Source organism: Micromys minutus (assembly GCF_963924665.1).
Source record: "Micromys minutus genome assembly, chromosome: 13".
In the NCBI taxonomy this organism is placed as follows: Eukaryota; Metazoa; Chordata; class Mammalia; order Rodentia; family Muridae; genus Micromys; species Micromys minutus.
This window is the reverse complement of record NC_137982.1, coordinates 13,531,548-13,553,006: the sequence shown is the minus strand read 5'-3', so window position 1 is coordinate 13,553,006 and position 21,459 is coordinate 13,531,548. Positions and strand designations below refer to the sequence as shown.

At 38.4% G+C, this 21,459-nt stretch overlaps 1 protein-coding gene across 4 annotated transcripts in view; it reads left to right on the top strand.

Moving 5' to 3' along the window:
- DENND1A (DENN domain containing 1A) overlaps positions 1-21,459 on the top strand; it is a 460,146-nt gene that overhangs the window by 132,642 nt on the left and 306,045 nt on the right. For all 4 annotated transcript variants that reach the window (XM_080927212.1, XM_080927210.1, XM_080927211.1 and 1 more), the window contains exons 4-5: positions 7,806-7,855; positions 17,394-17,513. In XM_080927212.1, coding sequence (XP_080783338.1) covers positions 7,806-7,855; positions 17,394-17,513 — 170 coding nt within the window. The remainder of the gene's footprint in view (positions 1-7,805; positions 7,856-17,393; positions 17,514-21,459) is intronic.

Here is a 21,459-nt window from a genome sequence, read left to right as displayed (position 1 = left end):
TTCTTTTAGCAGCCTTTAATTTTGTACTTATGTATGTGACATAGCCTGTGGCTGTGATAGCTACTGTGAATCTGCAGTTGTTTGGGGATGAAAGGAGGAGGCAGCTGGAAACTCGGTAGCTACATCTAGCTGTCTACCTAGAGAAGGCCTTGATTTCAAGTTTATCCAAACAAGCTCGACTAATCCCAACTATCTAGGGGGATCCACTGTCAAAACAAGCAGCGTGGCCCTGAGGCAAACACAGCCATACAGAAATGAAGGCTGGGGCTTCCAATACTCTGATGACTGCATACTGGAGGCTTTTTTCCCCCTGAAAGAGGGTAAGAGAGGTAGAATTTGCATAATGCCTTTTCATTGGAAACTTTTGGAAAGCTGACAGACCCCCAGCTTATAGATCTGTAGCCACAATACAGAGTCTATAGGAGAATCCTTGAATGACCTAACCATATTGAAAGGAAATATAAAAGCGTCCAAGTATAGCCAAGTGAGAGAGGAAAAGAGGCCGATGCATTGTCTAACATCTGCTGCACTTCTCGTTAGTTTTGTTCTTTGCTATTCTATGTGGACTTTGGAGAAGCCTAAGACAGCCTAACATGAATCCTATAATCTTCCTTCTGAATATTTATGTAGCGTGCCAGCTTCTAAGCTGTCCTTTGCGTTTTCCTACTTCCCCCTCATTTTCATGCTCTCAAATGAGGCCAACATTTCAAAAGCTAAATAAATGTTTGTGAATGTTTATAAAAGATTTGCATAAATTTGTCCTTGTCTGACAAAGATCACTTTTTTCTTATGCCAGTTCTGAAAAAAAATTTTTTTTAAAAAGGTTTTGGTGCTTGTCTTGACAACAGAGTCCCACATCCCAGAACAATGATTGCTGATTAAGTGGGTATGCAATTGTGGCTGAATAGGCTTTCAAGATACTGGGTAAAAAGACCCATCATCTGAAGGCTGAATTATAGAATTTAGAAAATGTTATCAGAGGTACACATTTAAATAGATTTTTATGGTACCATATCATTAGATAAGACAAAGAGTTTTTATGAGTTAAAAGAAAAGTATAACCACCCATGGCTTAAGAAATTGTCCTGTATAAATTTTAATAATTAGAATGTTTCATTAACTCAGAATATCACCTCTCCTATGTTTGAACATGTTTTAAAATAATCTTTAGACCTTTAACCATTTTTCTGAGCCTGTAAATCTCCCAGCGGTATATGTGAATATGGGCGCTAGGGTGGTGATCAGAGGGAGTTGTAGGTAGTCTTTTATGACATCTGAATGCTCAATCATACCTTGAGAAAATACAAACTCTATGAAATATGTGTCAGCGCTTAATTATAGATCATCCACACACACAGCACCCAGATACTTGTGCCACCAGTGTGTTTTCTGAACTCATTTATCTTTTAAAATTAGAATAGATTTTGAGGGGTGGCAGGGGAAGTTGTGGGGAGAGGCGCTAATTTAGTTCCAAGGTATTGGAAGATTGGCAGCAGAGAGAGGTAACAGGCAGCTCTGTTCATCTTTTGGTTGTATTGGTTTAGAGGTTTAAGTTGTCATTAAGGCACAAACTAGAGCCACTTCTCTGACACAGTTTTTATCACATCTGCTAGGCTTGTGTCCCAAGAGGAGACGTGGGGAGCAGTGAATTCAGCATGGGCCCATTATCGACTGCTTTTTCGTGTGTTGTAAAAGGAGTGAGACCTCAGGGAGGCTTGGAGCCTCCTCCCGTGTAATGTCCAAGTCAGATTTGAAGGACTGGTGGCAGGAAAGCTTTGGCCTTGGGGTGTGAATTCTAAGAAATAGAGGCACAATTAAGTTTAAAAAATTCAAGGACTTTGAGCTTGATAATGAAAGATTTTTTTTCTAGACTAATGTGAGCAGAAAAGATGCCCATCTGTGCACATTTTTGTGTGCATTTAAAATATTTAAAAGCTGACAGCTTTTAATATGCTTACAAAATAGTATTTTTACCAGTGCTCTTTTTTCCTTTTCTTCTTTTCTGACTGCCTCTCTCTCTCTCTCTCTCTCTCTCTCTCTCTCTCTCTCTCTCTCTCTCTCTCTCTCTCTCTCTCTCTCTCTCTCTCTCTCTCTCTCTTCTCTTTCTCTTAATAGTATTTTCCTGAGGGCAAATGACTTCTTGAGGGAAATTGTGTCTGCAGTTTTACTGCAGCCACCCTGTTCCTTTGGTATTTGCTGACTTGAGGCCTTTTCTATTTCCTTTTAGAATTGTTGTAACACACATGCTCAGATACCAGGCGTATAAATGGTTAAGGAAATGATCAAGCTAAAACAATTTACAGGGGTAAAGTGAAGTCGGCTTCTGCACTCCTGATGTCACAGAATGTTAATTGCATGAAATGGTAACCACATCATTTGTTCACTTTGGAATTATTTGACAACAACCTTAAAAATTGTATTGGCATTTGACGCGGGCCTCTCCGATTTTTAACTCTTTGTTGTGGATGAACTTTTGGAATAGAGGATGCTTTTTAATATTGTGACCACAGAATTACTTGTCTGTAGGGAGTTATTTGGATGAAAGGAAAGAACACAAGATGATAAACTAAATTTGTTTTTATAAAAACCTGATTTTTAACTGTGGTCTTGAGAGGTCATACATTGCTGTGCAAATGTGGATCTTTAAAGGTTTTTGATAATTATATAAAAAGTCAATATATGTTGAATGTTGGGAAGGTCACTTTATGGTAGAGTACTTACTTGAAATGCCCAAGGCCCTGGGTTTGGTCCCAGTATGAGTTTTAAAAAAAGATTATATAAAAGAAATGGTATCATACACTTATTTTTTATGATTAATTCACTTAATTCTAATGTTATCTTTGCATTACCATGTTGATTCTAAATATTAAGTAGATATAATTCATTACTATAATTATATGCATTACTAAAAGTTAATATTTTATAAAAAGGAAGGTGGGATTAAGTATTGAATATTCCTAAAAGAGAAAACGAGCACAGTGCATTTGAGCAGTATTGTTAAAAACTGACCTGGCTCAATGTTGAAAGGCCATTCTGCAAACCCCTTTATTCAAAGCATCTTTTCTCACTGGGAGAGGAAAGACGAGAGATTTTAACCATGATATGGATCATGAATTTAATTTGATGCTTATATTGAAAAAATTAAATTTTTATTTACTGATTTTTACAGTTTTCTAACTGATTAACATCCTTGAACTTGATGCTAATTAAGCTTCCAGGAGCTTCTGCTTTACTGTTCTTAATCATAAACATTAAAAACCTTTGTTAGCTTTCCCTTGGAGTCCCTGACTTTAACTTGAAATTGCCCAAAGTACAAATTCTGTTAGCTTTTTGTCTGTTTGGATTGTGTGTGCTCTGTAACTTTCAGCTTGGGTTTTAAGATCATCAGTCAAAAGCTTCCTGTCCCATCAGTGACTTGGAGCAGCTATCACTTGGAGGAGTGGGAGGGTCAGCTTTCCTTCAAACTTCTAAAAAAACAATCTGAACACAGTATGGTAGGAATTTGAGCTTCTCTTTTCCTCACGTAACTATGATTTTGAAATTAACAAGTAAGTTAGATATAAAAAACTGAGGAAATGTTCTTATACTGGCTGCCCTTCTTTTTATCCCCCACCCCCACCCCAAGGTAAATTATTTGCTGCTCTGTAAGCTTCTGGGATCCACTGAAAGGCTAATTGTAGTTTTCTGTATTTGAAAATACATTCATTTATTCACAGTACTTCTTAAACGTTTTCTTGCACATCTTCCCCCCTCCCACCTCTAACTATGGCAGCTGTGTCTCATCTCAGTGTTCCTTACTTCCAGGAGACACTGTAAGGTCAGCTGGCACATTTGTTCTTCAGAGGGGACTTGTGGGGTATGCATGTCTAATTCTGACTTCTGTTTTCATTTGACAAACAAAAGTTGTTTTTGTTTATAGATTTTATTGTAGATGAAAAAGTATTTGGCTTAGGAAAAGATAACTGTTACAGGACTGCCTACATCCCTTCAAAGCCCACATTTAGAGAGACATGGTCAAACTGCCTCCTGATTAACAGTGTCAGATAAATTCATTGAATTTAGTTTTCAAAGCTTTACTCCCATATAGGACTCTATAATAGATATTATAGATATAAAACTTGACTTAGTTGTTAAGAGAATGCCTCAGTGTTGGAACATACCCCTCTTTCTCCACAGTGAGGAAAATTCTCTTGATGGGCTTTCTGACCTGAGGTGAGCCTTTCTATTAGGTAAGATGAACCCATAGTGGATCAAGATTGGCCCCGAATTCATTTTGATTTCTGTTGTTTCATTCTGCCTTGGCTATGTTGCTTGGTCTCCTGGTGGATAGAGCTTTGTGGATGTTGCTTTTCTGCTCCCATACAGCTGGCTGTTTAATATATACATAGCTGAAAGGGTCGTGTGACTGCTCCCTCCCTGCTCCTGTTTCTTCCCACATGAAAAGCCATATATTTCGGTAGAAAGAAAAGCATTTTGGAAATTGCCTATTTCATAAATTGGTGACACAAAGAGGTTGACTGCTATTTTCTTGTCTCATTTATTTTGAAAACTTTGCTACCGAACTCACCTTAATCAATGAGCTCAGTGTTGTCTCCAATAAGTTATGTGTTGGATATATTGATTGGGAGGGATTTTAGAAAACCCATCTGGGGTTTATAATGTCAGCAGTGTTTTGATTATGAAAAGAGTTGGAACCTGGGGACATGGAACCAGGTGGCGAATGTCCTAAAGCCAGTGGTGACATGGTGGACTGGTTCCCTCCAGGGATCTGGTTCATGCCCCGCACTTTAACTGTGGTGACTGGCTACTATAGATTCACTTTTATTTATTTATTTATTTATTTATTTATTTATTTATTTAATTATTTTTGCTCGTTAAAATGTTAAAAAATCAGACTGTATATAAAAAGATTTGTGAAAATATAAACTTGGAAATTGATCTGGGGAGCTGTCACACAGTCCTCCCCACCCCTGCTTTTGCAATGAGGTCGTTTACATTTCATCAGCTGCCCTGCATTTCCGAAATCCCCTTTATGTTACTGGAGTAGAGGCTGAGCTGAGGTTGGCTGTCTGAAAGAGCTTGTGTTGGGGAGAAAAACAGCGGAATCAACATCTACAAACCAAGTTCTCTAGCCAGACCTAGTTGTTGAAAAAAAGGGGGTTGGGAACTGGTTGATGATTGTTTCCCCAGTAAAATTAGTGTTGAAAGATTCTGGGATACTCTGCAATAACTAGAAGGTTCAAAAAATATTCAAATCAGGGTTTATTCCCCCCTCCCTTGGAGAGTGATCTTTCCACATCTGAATAATTGTGTTTTTCTTTGGACAAAGAGGATAAGGTAACTGAATATTTATATGTATTATAAACACCAGTATACAGAAAATTGGTTTATTTTGGCAGCTTTTATTTACAAAGAACATTGGTTGTTTCCCTCTCTTGTCTTTTCCTCCCCAAACTCAGAAGTAGATATTTTAGTTCTGATTGTAACCATGTGATTATGCGTATTACCAGATAGATGCTCATTTCCCCCTCTGACAACACACTTATCATCTTGTTTGACTTAAATTGAAATATCAAGCTCTTGTGGTGTCACAAACACGAAGAAACATACGGCAATATGCAAACAGGAGCCTGCATTTTCCTACAAACCCTCTTCCATCATCTCTCCTATCCTAGACTTTGTTGTATTGAAAGGAGAGTTTGTGGGAGGTGGGTTATGCTCGGCCTGTACTGGTCGTTTCCATATTTGTTCCAGTATTTTTGACAGTCAAGTTCATGGTTGGTCATTACTTTTGACATAAGAAAGTGGTAAGTAGTTTCTATATTGTAGTGAGTAATAAGTTGGGCATATTTGATTCCTTTGACTCGGCTGTAGAGCACAATGCCTTCTTGTAGCCATGGGGGTCCTTTCTTTCAAAAATCTTTTGAGGCCTTTTGCTGGCACAACTCCAGCATAGAGTAGAGAAGTGCTTTCTGTACCTGAAACTTGAGGAGTAAAAGATGGCAGTCTTTGTAGCTGCTGATCTTGGCAATGAATGAGCACATGGTAGTTTTAAAGAATGTGTATTAAGTTGAGATATGCTTTTTAGTGTTGTCATGGTGTCGTGGGAGTTTTGTATGTGGATAATATATTTTTATAATTCTTTTAAAATGAGTGTTTTATACAGTCTTTTTTCCAACATTTTACTGATAATTATATGTACCGAGAAACTGATTTCTATATAATGTTCTATTTTTGCTACACACTGCTTGTTTAAAACTACAATAAGTAGACTGCTGAATGCCATCAAGAATGTTGATAGGTAATTCTTCTCAAAATATGCTTACATTCTTAGCTGCTTTTCCAGTTATTACTGTTTTCTAGCATGCCTTAACAGTGCTGTGATATATGTAGACCCAATCCAAGATGATATTAAAACTAGGATATGCTCAATTGAATTGTGTTGGCAGAACAAACACTGGCAGAGCAAGTCAATGTGATTTCTGCTTCACTGAGTAGATTATTAGATTGATGTGGTTTATTTCTTGAATGATAGAACTGGTTTTAAAAATAAATGAAGCGAGAAACATCAATTCAGTTAGCATTGATAATTCATTATTATTGGTTAGAAAAGTGCTACATTTGTAAACTGATCTTTAATTTGCAACAGGCAGGTTTATTTTAATTTGAACCAGTTTCCCAGTGACAAAAATAAATAAATAAATAAAAAATAACCGTTCTTCATTTTGTCTTGAGGTTGGGATCTTAAATAGCTAAAAACAAAATCAAATTCATAGAAGGAATACTTTTTAAAATTTTATAACATTGGTCAGTGACCTTATGTTAAACACCCACTGTAGGCTGTTCAAGCCTGTGGTCAAATTTAAGTCAAGCTATAGGAAATTCTATGAAAGGAGTAATTGTTAATTACTTGTATATATGGTTAGCTGTGATAATGAATGTGTATGTAAAATGTGTCTATTAGGAAAATTCCCCACCCATATTGTATTGCATGTCCCAATTGTCTCATCTTGATGTAAGAACATTGTCTTTTATAAATAAGTTTTTGAGATGCTGCTACTTCCTGTGCCCTTCTCCTGAATAGTGTGTTTGCCTTGATGTGCCTCAGCATTTGTAAAAACATTTATTTATACTGATAGTTTGCTTTGGATTTTCATAGGTTTCAAGCAGGTAAGTCTGTTTAATTAAGATAATGATGTTTAAAAACATTGGTCATAGTTTGATTCCAAAATTATTGTATGACAACTTTTTAATAAAGCAACCAAATGAAGTTTTAAACTCAAAAAATGAAGTTAAGAATTTCCAGGAACAATTATCTTCAAGTTAGCTTTCTGCTCTGCTATAATTTGGCCTATTGATGCTCGGAAGCCTTGTCTAATCCTGGCCCCCTCTGTTCCTAGGTAACAGGCAAAAACAGTGCCAGCAACAGCGGCCTTGCCAGGCCAAACCCATGTGGCTCAGTGTTATTCACTCTGATCCATATGGTCAGGCTGGAGATGGTCCCTGGAGGGGTGTTAACACGAGGCAACCCAAGCACCTCCCTCCCCTCGGAGTTTTCCTGCATGGCTCCTGCTGCTTGCCCATGTGTGATTCTTGATTAATTTTTCATTTTTAATGAAGTTTGATCATGTTTATTATTTCTCATGATTGACTGCCTAGTACTCCTCCCGTGTAATTGATAAAGCACATATTTCTTCATCTGTCTCCTCTTTCTTTAGGGTAAAGTTGCTAGATGGTGTTCTGTGATTAATGTTAGATTTATTGGTCCCAATAGATGTTTAAATTATCTCTCTTTCTTTCCACAGGAAGTTCTACAGACTTTGACCAAGTTTTGTTTTCCCTTCTATGTGGACAGGTAGTGTCAGATTTTCAAATTTTATTAGTTAAAAAAGAAAAAAAAGGAGTAGTAATAAACCTGCTATAGAAAATAAAAGCCATGCCATTCTTAACATTCTGTCTGCTTAACCATGATTTAACATACCTCTGCTCCCAGGGAGAGTTGCACTATTCTCCTTTCCTGGGAATTTTATTGACACTATCAAAAAGTTTAAAGCTTAGAGCTATGTGTTGCACAGTTTATGTGATGTGTTTTGTGTGAAACTAAATTTTTGATTTTGGTTATCAGACTTAAGCCATGATTAAGAATGGTTGGTATTTAATTCAATACTGTTGAATTCACATTTAAATATTAATATATTTAGTTTAAACAAATAATATATGATCATTTGGCTCTATGGTTTGTTAACCCTTGGTTTCAATTCCAAATTTAAATAGATGTGTGCCTATCTTGTTTAGAAGCATTTTACTACTTAAAAGATAAGTTGCTAGATAGTGTTTTACATTTGCTTTAAGTGACTGAAGGTAATGTCTCTGGGGAATTGGCATTTCTATAGCCATGAATACTAAAACATATACAAGTTTCTAAACAGTCCTTAGTATTCATAGCACAAGAAGTGATTTGTGGGGAAAGGTACAACTGTAAGAACTCTGGGTAACTGAGATGCTATGAGGCTTGTTTTGTTTTGTTTGTTAAATTATCTACTGCATGATGGCAGTTTTCAAATTTTTCATCTAACTTTCTCTAATTGCAACCTTTTAATGTTAACAAAATGGCAAGCTGGTGATCTTTATTTTATTGTCAAGAACTTTTTGCTGTAGTCTCCATTCCTATGAAGCATTATTTTTTGTGATCATTTGTCTACTTACCTTTTGTCTCTTTTTGGTTTTCTTGGAAAATTGAACTGAAATTATGTGCATTATGTTTTTCCCTTAATTCCACTTTTAGTGTTACTGAGCTTGTAGAAAATACACAAACCATGACTAATAAATTTCATAACATATTCCAAGAAAGCTGTGTAAAATGTAAACCTTCTTTTGGAAAGTTTGATCCTGTATTTTTAGTTTCCACAAATAAGGCATGATCTAAAGGATCTGAGTGGTTTAGAGAGCATGTGGATGGTGTGCTACTGAGTTCATTCTTATGTTCTGATACCAGCATCCTGGTTTATTTGGCATAAGTGAAGCATAAGTGGTGTGGGGTGAGACTTAGTAGCCAAAGGAGTCTGAGTCCTAAAAGCAGCTCTGGGATGCTGCCGGCCACTCTGCATCAGTGTGTTCCCTGCTTCTCACCAGTCAGCCATTGTAGTGCTTTCAGACTTAGATTTTAAAACTGGACATCAGGATGTTTTAGTAGCAGGTCCCTGCTCAGAACAGAATAACCTTGATTTTAAGAGTGGTCTGTCTTTGTAATGAGAGTTCCTTCTCTCTTCCATATCCTGTTGCTTCTATAAAAGAAAATAGCAAGTAGTGTAGGGTATTGTTGAGATATTCAATATAAATTTTGTATTTATGTGTATGAATTGGCAATGTATAAAATTTCTAACCCCCTAAGAACTGTGTTACAAATTATGAAAAGCCACAGTTATACAAATTAATAAAGCTAAGTATAGCTAAACATTTAACAAAATATATAAGAAGACATTTTGAGAGGACTGCTTGTTAGAATGGTAATCTTCTTGGATAAGTGTTCTTTAACTGAGTTTGTAACTAATTAACTTTCTAAACTAATATTAGAAGATACTTCCCACCATAATGCAGTCTGATGCACCTGTGTACATCAAACACACACCTCCCATTTACACTGCACACACCGCCCTGATTACCTGGATGGTTTTCTGATGAAATAAAGAAAAGTAGCAGTTCTTCGGGAATAATTCTGAGACATCCTCCCCTCTGTCTCCTTTTACTACCTGTAACACTGGAGGTTTCCTTATTATTAGTGGAAACTATTTTTCTTGTAAAACACATTTGTGCAAATCATTCACACCAGTGGTCCTCTTTATTTTTTCTTTTGTAACATTATTTAGGGATATATTTTGATATTTGGTATGCAATTCTTTGTCTCACATTGTATAATATTCCTTAAATTAACTTCTACAGATGCCCAAACAAAGAAGATCCCATTTTATTTGAGAGACTTTTTTTTTTCTCTCTTCTTTTGTACCTCTTAGGTGGATATACCTCAGAACAGATGACATCATCACAGTTAGATTTATTTATGAGAAATGCAGAGGTTTTAATGTCAGGATTTTTATTTTTTATAGTTAGTTGTTAGCAATGTCAAATAAATGAACCCAAATTTGGAGGCCTACAAGTATGCTCAGGTCTATGGAACTGTCTGACTTATCAAATAGATCAGCATGAGCCATGGGATGAGCAGTGCCTAGGTAGTGGCACTCCCTGACCTCTGTTTCTGTGTTTTTCTACCTAAGGGAACAGCCATACAACCTTCTGACACTCTATTCTGTACCAAGAATGGGACTTGCACTGTCACCATCAAATCTCTGTCAGCACTGGTGTCTTGCCATCCCTTGTGCTGTTTTAAGGTTGTTCTTTCTGAAACTAGGACTTATCAAAAATAATAATGCTAGTAGCTCTGCAGAAGAGAGCCTTTCTCATGTATTATTACATTTTATCATCTGGCTGTAAGAGAGAAGAAGAGCAAGAACATGTGCTTCATTTGAAATTGTCTAAGGTGGAGGGATTATGACTCACCCAAGGTCCTGTTAGGCTTATTGCCCGTCCTAAGTTTCATCTCCCAGTAGACCACCTTGTAGAGAAAGAGTAGTCACCAAAAATAGGGAAATCAGGATGGGAAAAGGAAGAAAAATTAGCTTTGAGTGCCTAATTGATTCTGGTCAAGTGCTACCCTGGCTGGCTACTTCTTCTCTTACTCTTTCAGCAGTGGGCAGATTATCATCTGTTGTGTAAGCAATCCTTATTCAGGACAGGTTCCCTTGGGTTGAGGTATATGCAGAATATAGAAATGGTCTCAGATTTTAAGCTCTTTCCTCTATGTATTTCCCAGTTTAGTTCAAGACATTTTGAAAAGGCATTTTAAACACTGTTTGAAAGGATGGAGTGGTAACAGAAGACTAACATACTCAGAGAGAACTTGTTGTGGTGGGTGAGACTTGTGTTGAGTCTGCCAGGCCAGTAAGAAGTAGGTATGGAGAAAAGTGAGCCTAACACCCCATATGCACCACAGAGCAAAGCAAAGGAGAAAACCCTGTGTGAGCCTGGAGATGTTCAGTCAGAGCAGATGGAGCCTGCTGGGGAGGCTGCCATGTACCATGAGAGATTGGGCACAAGAGGCTCTAAGAATGTGCCTATAGGGTCTGAGAGTGCAACATCTGCCTTGGACATCCCACTTTACAGGAGAGGTCAAGATCCACAAAAGAAAAGTTCTTACCCATCAGCATAATCACAGTCACAGTGCTGGGGAAAGAATTCATTCCTGTCCAGACTTCTTTCTACTTACCCACCACTATCCAGAGCCTTGGTGGCCGAAGGAGTAAAGTAACCACTGAGTTCTTGAATTGTCTCAAGAAGGGTTCATTGTTAGTGATGAAAGCACTTTCTCAGAGGACATGAGAGGAATGCCTCTATTCTGTACTCACTAATGACAGGTGTACAAAATGAAATGACATCATTTGTGGTTTTATATGCAGCCACAAATGCAAAGTGGCTTAGATACTTGGCAGTTGAGTTGGTATCTGCTATCTGCTGGGCACTGTACAGTGTTCTTTTCTTATGTTGAAACATAAGCTATTTACATTGTTACCATGCTTGGTTGGTGTTCTGCATATGGGGAGCAGAGGCCCAGCTTGGTTCATGTGCTGTGCTAAAGGTTCTGCCTTTAGTTTGTGGAGGGAACTGTTTCTCAAGCCCTTCATTTTGCTGCTACCTCTAATTCTACCTCCCCCCCACCCCCCACCCCCCGTGGCTTTACCATATTGCTGCCATTAGCTAACATTGCACAGCATAGTTTATTTTGAAAAGTGTGTGTGTGTGTGTGTGTGTGTAGTTATTATAGAAAAGTAGAAAATTTAGATAACTGAAGAAATGGTTCTCACATAGGTATGGTGTTGTATTGGTTAGTGTATTAGTATAGATCTGCCTTCTGTTTCTGCTTCATACATTTGTTCTGCTGGATTTTAGTCCTTTAGTGTAAATGGTAGGTTCAGCTGTGGCTCATGGTCAGTTCCACAGTGAGTAGCATGGCAGTTGGCCTTTTGTGACAGGGTATGGGGTGACCTATTGAGTGATGCAGGTACCCTTGAGATGTTCCCGTTGACTTGCTGTATCCAGAAGGGATGCCAGTGACTTCTGTCCTGTGAACTAGGAAGTTCTCTATAGTTCCTATAGTTTTGATATGTTTAAATTCTGTGGTTATTGATAATTTAATTAGTCAGGTTTAGGTAGACAAGGTCAGGGCAGATCTTTGTTCTTTCTTAGAAATGTCTGGTGCTTTCATTGAACAGATAAGGGCCACCTTTTTTCAAGCAGTTGGCAAACTTACTGCTCCTGTCCAGAACTCTTGGAAATGTACCATTCTCAATACTTGGTTTTTCTGAGCAGGGATGATTAAGCTTGAGGCTCTGGCAAATGCAAGGTGTATATGTGTAGGAAAGCTTTGTGGTTCATGGACCATCACGATAGAAGATAAAGTTTGATAAAGGTTGGCTGCTGCTTGGCAGTCCACAAACTAAAGGACAGGATAATTTGGCAGTAGACAGTTCTGCAGGTGGTTATTAGTGGGCAAGGGTGACAGAGTTTTAGTTCAAGCTTTGAATTTTATAATTATACTAGTCTTGGTTGTTTTGGTTGTATACTATATGCTAGTTACTTTATATTCTTGGTTTATAAACTCTAAAATCACTTTGCAGTGTGATGATTGATTTTACAGAAGAGATCAGAGATGTACAGTAACTTGTCTGTTCTTACACAGCTTGGTCATAGAAAATCTAGGCTTCTTATACAAAACACAGCTGCCACTATTTTGTCTTCTCTCTCGTGTCATTCTCAGTGGCTTAAAAACAACTTTGGGTATTTCTCCATCCCAAAGCAGTATGTGCCTCTAACCCCCTCCCCACCCAATTGCAGTCTGGCTCTTTAGTGCTTGAAAGAGTTCTCTATAAGTGCTAATTTGTTCCTCCCGCTCCTTTGGTCTCTCTTGCTTTTGTCTTTCAGCTACAACTGTTCTTATCAAGGCCACCCAAGGCCATCTTATCTTGATGCATCAGCATCTGTACAGTTGACCTTCCCTCTTGTTTGTTCTGCCTGGTGGTTGTCTCTTTTTCCTTTTTTGGTCCCTTTTCTATCTACTCTCTCAACTGGTATTTCTGCAAATGAGTTTTAGACACTTCTGCGTCTCTGAGTTCTTTTCCTAAGGTGACCTCATCATTTCCATAGTGTTCAGTATCACTTGTGCTTAGATGACTTCTGAATATATGCCTCCAACTCAAACATTCCTTTGGCTTTCTTAACCAGTGTGTTCAACTCTGTGCTTGACATTGTTTTAGAAGTTTGAGATGCATGTTTTTCCTTTGATTTGAACTATTGAGTGGCCTTTTATACTCCAAACACTCACCCCATCCACATCCACCCAAAAGAGGTAATATCTTAATCTGACTTGAATATGAGGTATTCTGCACGGCCGGGTGCTCACTTTATGTAGCAATTCATTTGATGCTCCTGTTCGTCTCTTGTGGTTTTGGTGCCCCTTATATGCTTTTCTTTCCTACATGTGCCCAGTTCCACTGAACTCCAAAGATCTTTGCATAGCTTTTTTTTTTTTTTTTTTTTTTTTTTCGGTTGGAAAAACCCAGTTTTTGAGCCTGGTCTGGCCATTCCATCTCATCCTTTGTTTGTGAGTCAATGTTGACATCTCTGAGAAGCTGCTGTCCAATTAGATAATCAGCCATATGAGTTGTAACGTTTCTGTTTTTGTTGTTGAGCATATATTTCCAGCATATATTATATCACACTATGTACTTGCAGTTCTGTATGTAAAAATGGCTAAGCTTGAAGTGAGTCTGACATATAAAATCTCATTTCTTACTGAATGACTGGACTCAAGCTGTGTATCCACATACTTTGTGCTCTTTCTGTAACTCCAATATTAAACAAAATATGGTGAGAAGGACCTTGAGCAGCTGATGAACATTTATAGGGTAGCATGAAGGTTACATTACAGTCTGGGCTTTGTTCTTGATCTGTTTCCTTCTTTTGTACATTCATCCAAGTATGGGAAGAGTACCTAAGGGCTATCCTAGTCCAGGTCAGTGAACTTATTTCTGCCGGTGTTCAAATGTGCTTTTTGGAGCTTAATGAGAAGCACTGTCCATTTGCCAAGACAACTCTGCATTCTTGTCATAATTTAGTTCCTTAACCTGAGGTGAGACTTTAGGGGAGGGCTGGCCTTGTGTTTAGAGCAGCATGGCAGGATGGAAAGGACATTGAACCAAAAGTTGACTTGGATTTTTGCCCTAGTCCTAATTACTTTGAAAACCAAAACAAAACCCTAAGCCTCAGTTTTCCCACCCATAAAACAAGAAAATTGGATCAATGGTTCCTATGGTTCCTTTTGCTTTACTCATTGTGAAATCTCTGATTGTTATAGAAATTACAGATGCTAATACTACAAGGAAATGAACTGCAGCTTTTGAGGAAGCAGACCCCTAGTCATTTTTTATGAAAAATAGTGAATGCTTCCATAGGCTACCACAGCTGGTGAAGCGAGTGATAGATTCCTCGGAGATTCAGAACCTTTCAACTTAACCTCTGTTTGACTGTCCCTGACAGACTTATTTTATTGCATCTTGTCCTAGGAGAGGGAAAATAAAATGGAGTCTACTGATTTTGGGTTTTTGATGACCTGTACTTCAACCCTTCTAAGAATTAAAAAGGTGACTCAATTGAGAATAATAAGTGTCTCCTAAATTGCAATACCCCAAAAAGAATCATTCATTTTAATGCAAACTTGAATTATTTGGTTCCCCCAGAGGACTGCTCAGGTGTTGAAAAGCTGAATTGGTCAGGAAGTCTCTGTAAATCATGACCTTCCTCTGAATTTTATCTTTGATAAGTTAGTAGCAGCTTGCCTCCTCCCTTTTATTAATTATTCCTACTAAGGACTGGCCTTTTAAAATAAATGATTATCCTACTGATTCCTGAAACATACTTTGGGTTGAGTGATAGCTTCTCATAATTATTCTGTCTGAAGAAACTGAGCTGCTGAAAGCTGGTTTTAAGAAACTTGCTAAGTTAAGGCCCAGGTAAAGGGAACTGAGCTTGGGCTTTGTACCAAGTCGATCAAAATGAATCTTCCTTTGGTCTTATGATGTTGTTATGCATATTTTTAAAATCATTTTTTAATGGCAGTGTGAAGAGTAGGAGATTAATGGCAGCCAATTTGCCAGCCAAGTCTTTTTCATACTAGGTCCTTTTCCTAGGGATCTGTTTTTGTTTTTGTTTTTTTTCCAGTCCTATCAATAGCCTTTTTTTCCCCCTAGTTTTCATGCTACACATTTTAGGAATAAAATCAAACCCCAAAAGCAAAACAATGAACCACATTTGGTAGGATCACATAATAACATTTCATAAAAATAAATAAATAAATAATTTTTTTAAGTGACCTTATTTGTATCCTGGACTTATCTAAACCTGTTGCATTAAGTATTTTAATGAAAACATGCTTCCCCCTCCTCCACTGAGGCTCACTTTTCTCCTGGATCACTTTAATTATATGAGCTAGAATCTTGTTTCTCACACATCTTCACTTCTCAACCTTGTTAAAATTAATCATATAATCCCCCTTTAAAACATAGTATTAAATCACCATAGTAACACAGTTTCCAAGCTTTATAGATAAAACATAACAGCCATAAGAAGGTAGCATTTGGTGTCCCCCTGACAGCTCTATAACTTTTATGGAAATGTGTTCCTTCCCCTAGCTGTAAGGTGGGGGATAGCATTACTTACACCTGCTTTATTACCACATGGCTTTGAAATTGTCACCTTGTTTTGTTCACCTCCCTAGTTAAGTAAGGAGAGTGGAACACTTTCTTGTCTTTCAGAGCCATTTTCCTGTGCTTGAAGCACTCTCCGAGGGATAGGATTGTTTCCTTAAATATAACTAGGCAAGGCCCTTGACCTTTGTGCTGGGATACCTTGAAAATGTCTTTAATTTTACTTTTCTTTTGTGACTTGTATAAGAGAGTTTTAGAAAGAAAGTCTATTCTGTATTTGAAATTTTAATTCATAACCCACCCAAAGACAATATAGTTCTGTCTTTAGAAAAGGCCTGCTAAGAAATGATTTTTCATTTCTACTGACATTTGTTACCTTGACATCAGTTTGACTATTTTAACAAAGTCATGTCTTACCAACTTGAGTATACTTTGTGAAATACAGTATATGTGTTATCTGTATAAGTTGCTGAATTCCTTGGCTTAACTCACTGCCAAATTCTAAAATATTCGTGTCAACTTATATATTAGAGTTTGAAATAAATATTTACATTTTTTAAAAAGTGAGATACTGGGTAACTGGTAAACATAATTTTAAAACTGTGTAGTTTGAAGCATTTGTAACCTAAACGAGTTTTAGATTATTCTTGTTGTTGGTAGTCTTTTAAATTATTTACTAGATATTTTCTGCTTTTCATTGCTTTTATGTGTAGTTGGCTTATTTTATACTGATACAAGAATTTTTGGTTTTTTAATGGCTTGAAACATTGCTTTAATTTTTTAAAACTTGCTTAACATTTTGATACTCCTGCCCTCTAAGATAATAAATAAGTTCCTCAAAGTTCAGAAAGTATCAAAGATTCAGGAGAACAAGACATAGCCTTGTCTGTTTTCCTTTCGAGTGTTTATGATGGCTCTTCTTAGCACTCACTGAACCTGACTCAGTTCCTTAGACACTTGAATATTCTCTTCTTAAAAAAAATGGGAATATTACTGAAATTCCAAAATCATCACAAGAATAGATGAAATGATACATTAGATATTTGACTGGAGCTGGTGCAAAGTAGACACTCTAAGACCTCTGATGCCAGTGAGCTGGTGCTATGGCCATTGGAGTCACAGCAAGGCTTAAAAAACAGTGTTTTGACACTCACCAAGTCAGACCTTAGGCAGCACTTGTCCCAGCTCTTGTCCTCTATAAATGAGGTGATGGCTTGCCTCTTTTAACATTGATTGCTTGCTGATTTACCCAGGTACCCAGGGCCTGAATTCAATCAGGCACATTGGAGAGTATTGATGACTTTTATTTTTGGTGGACATTAGAGCAGCTTCCTTTCTCTCATTCTCTTCCCTCACCTTCTTTCCTCTCTCCTTTTCCTCCTTTACTTCTGTCCTTGCTTCCTCCCTTCCTTCCCTTTCCCTCCACTTTCTTGTCTGTTCCCTTGAAGTGTGTAAATTTTTAGCTCATTTGCAAAGTTCCACAAAGGAAATGTAACAGGTTCAATGACTTGTGATGATTAGATACTTTATCTGGAAACTTAGCACACATTCATCTCTCCCTTTGTTCTGTCTTCTCTACAGCCTCACAGTTAGCCAAGTTGGCCAGAACTTCACGTTTGTGCTCACTGACATTGACAGCAAACAGAGATTTGGGTTCTGCCGCTTATCTTCAGGAGCCAAGAGCTGCTTCTGTATCTTAAGGTAAGGGAGAAGGGCCTCAGCCATTGGCTGTTTCTTTGAAACAGTTGTCAGCTTTTGCATAGTCCTTCTGTAATTAAGTTTTCCAGCTGTTGTTTTGGTGTCCTATCTGTTTCCCACAAGTCACTGTACTCTGTGGTGTTGCTCTTGCACTTGAGCCCTGCAGATAATTGTATTTATTTATTTGCATCACATCCCTTGGGTGGGAAGGGCTCATTGCTCCTTAGTGGTATGCAGAGACTGGAGGGTTGTCAGGATTTCAGACCCTCCTGCTATTATCTGGAGCTGTCAGAAATTAGTCTGTTAGGCTTCCCTGTGGACATTTTGTGTATGTAAGATTATTAATAAAGTATGTGTCTAGCTCAAGCCAGCCAGCAGATGCTGATTGTGTGCTCCTTGGAGTATCACATTTGCCCTCTTTGGGTCAGTGTCTGAATAACTTCCCAACCTGGCTACCTCTGTAGAAGTTCCAGAAAAGTGCAGAAGTGTAAGAAGACATCTTCAGGCCTTCTGAAATCCCCTTGCACACCAGAGCCACACTTGCTTAATGCTCTGTTTCCTTTTGCCAGAGGGGTGAGGTATTCTGGGGTGGGAGGATGTGTGGAAATCTGATTTTGGAGCTGCTGGCTCTGTGGGCTCCTGCTGGGGAGCCTCCTGAGGGGGAGGTAAAGGCATCCCACACACTCTCCTCTCCTCTCCATCTGCCTCTCTTAAGTAGGTGTTGCAGGGCCTGCCTCCTGTCTCTCTCTCTCTCTCTCTCTCTCTCTCTCTCTCTCTCTCTCTCTCTCTCTCTCTCTCTCTCTCTCTCTCTCTCACACACACACACACACACACACAGAGCTCAAGTTTTGGAAAATTATTATGAGATTGGCTGAATTACAGTGAAAAGTCCCAGCTTTGGACATTATGGATAGTTAAAATGAGGACATTAATTGGTAATGAATGGGGTCCTATAACTTGGAATAGGGGTATGTGGAAGGACCCTTTTGAATCAGAGATCTTTGATCCTTCATATTCTCAAGGGTTTATCTCACCCGGGGAAGTAGTCTCTACCCACAGCAGATGTACTCCCACTCCTTCCCCCTAAAATACTGTTGTTTACACCCTTGATTGAGGGCATTAATCCTTTATTATTTGCTAAGCCAGTAGTGAACTTTCTCAGAAGAAAACGCCAGTCATATCCCTTAGGGGCCACCTATAGTTTCTCTACAGCTATAACCAGACTTAAGGCTAAGAAGATTCCCAGAGGGGAGGTAGAAAGTGTAGTCCATGAGGAGGCATGCTATACTCCTAAAGAGCTTAATGAGTTTGCAACTCAAATAGAAGTCTGAGGAGTATATGTAGAATTTGATTTTAAGGGTATGGGATAATGGTGGAAGGAATACAAAACTGTATTAGACTGCGTTTATTGATATGGAACCACTGAGAAGAGACTTTAGGTTTTAACGTGCTGAAAGTCTGTTTGAGTAGTTGGCTGAAGCATTTGTCTGAAGATGGCCTACTGAAAAGGAGTTAGAGATGCCTGATGTCCCTTGGTTAGGGTTGATGAAGGGATTCTAAGGCTCAGGAAAATTGTAATAGTGGAGAGGCTATGCTGTGTAAAACCTTATCCTGTCCGATGGGAAGGCCCAGAAGACATGCCCTTGACTAATCCTATAAGAGGAGATAAGAGGAGCACCAGCACATTGAAGAGTTTTGCTGTCATCCTTTTCTTTTGCCAGACTTTAGTGTTGGAGATGATGTTGCTCAACTAGATGAATTAAATTCACTGGGTTTAATTGGGACCCAAAGTAGCGGGGGCCAGGTGTCAAGCACTGAATGGCAAAAGGCAAGGTGATTCTAGTTATTGTAATGGGTAGCATAGACAAAGAAATGTTTCTAATGGCCTGATCTGTAATGATCAGCAAACACAAAATGAATTTTATGGTGGCATGACTTCTTTGGGCATTTGGTACTAGCTAATCAATCATGGTATTTCCAGGCATGAAATAGATAAGAAGCATATTTCATTTTTTTTGATTTATATAAGTAGAAACATTCTCACATATCTGAAAGAAAGGCTCCACTGGATCATGACAAAAGGGAATCTTGACCCATGATCCCATTTTCAGACTTGAGCCAGTTTGCAGATCAAAACCCCTGAGGAAGGACCTTGATTAAACACCTAAGAGTTTTACTGTTAGCCTTTCTACAGTCCTTCCCTAGAGAGTCCTACAGCCTTTTACAAGAGTAACTGTATACTAGGGAAAGGAAACAAAACAACTTTCCAGGATCTATTGGATACTGGTTCTGAATTAACAGAGTCTGGGCAATCCCAAGAAACACAGTAGCCTTTCAGTTAAAGTAGGTGCTTATGGAGTCAGATGTATAATGGCTTTTGGGCTACAGTGTAAGTCACATTATATCCAGTAGATCCCTGAACTCCTCCTTTGGTTACTTCCCCAGTGTCAGAATGTGTAATTGGGATAAATATAGTTAGAAGTTGGCAAAATTTTTACATTGAGTTCCTGACTGTGGAGTGAGGACTATTATGGTTGAGAAGGCTAAATGGAAGCCTTTAGAGTTATCTCTGGCAGGGAAAATAGTGACTCAAAAACAGTATCATGTCCTCAGAGGAACTGGAGAAATTAGTGCTACCATCAAGAACTTGAAAGATGCAGGCAGGGGTGGTGATTCCCTTTAATTTTCCCTTTAACTCTACTATCTGGCCAATGCAGAAGACAGATAGATCTTGGAGAATGACAGCTGACAATCAAAAACTCAATCAACTAGTGACTCTGATTGCTGCTATGCCAGATGTGGTGTCTTTACTCAAGCAGATTAACAAACACATTTCCTGGTTCATGGTATGGAGCTATTGATCTAGCAAATGCCTTTTCTTAATACCTTTCCATAAGGACCACCAGAAGCAATTTGATTTCAGTTAGCAAGGCCAACATTATATCATTACAGTTTTTCCTTAAGGATAGATATATTATCTCTGCAGCCCTGTGTCGTAACTTAGAAGAAATCTTGTTCATTTGTCTCTTCCACAAAGTATCATATTGTAACACTATATTGATGGCATTGTGCTGGCTGGATCAAGTGAACATGAGGTAGCAGCCACTTTAGACTTGTTGGTAACATAAGTACATCAGTGGATAGGATATAAACCCAAACAAAATTCAAGGACTTTCTACCTCAGTGAAGTTTTTAGGAGTTCAGTGGCATGGGGCATGTAGAGATATTCCTTCTAAGAAGAAGTATAAGTCATTGTCCCCTTTTCCTCCTGCCACCAAGAAAGAAACACAATGTTTAGTGGGCCTATTTGGATTCTGGAGACAGCACATTCTTCACTTGGGTCTGTTACTTCAGCCCATATACCAAATGAGTCAGAAAGCTTCTAGCTCTGTGTGGGGCCTGCAACAGGAGAAGGCTTCTCAAAAGATCCAGTTGCTGTGCAGGCTGCTCTATCTCTTGGATCATATCATCCAGCAGACTTGATGGTACTTGAGATACCAGTGGCAGATAGAGATGTTGTTTGGAGCATTTGGCAGGTCCCTATAGGTGAATCACAAAGACCTTTGGGATTTTGAAGCAAGGCTTTACCATTATCTGCAGACAACTATTCTCCTTTTGAGAGACTGCTCTCGACCTACTATTGGGCCTTAGTGGAAACTGAATCTTTGACAATGGGCCACCAAGTTGCCATGTGACTGGAGCTGCTCATAGCTGGGTCTTATCAGACTCACCAAGTCATAAAGTAGGACCTGCATAGCAGCACTTCCATAATCCAATGGAAGCATTACATGTGTGATTGGGCTGGGGCTGGTCCTGGAGGCACAAGCAAGTTATATGAAACGTTGCTGAAAATGTCTATGGTTTCTACTCTCATTAAATCGTATCCACTGACAAGTGTGCACTTGTAGCCTCATGAAATGTGATCAGTTGACTGAGAAATAGAAGACTA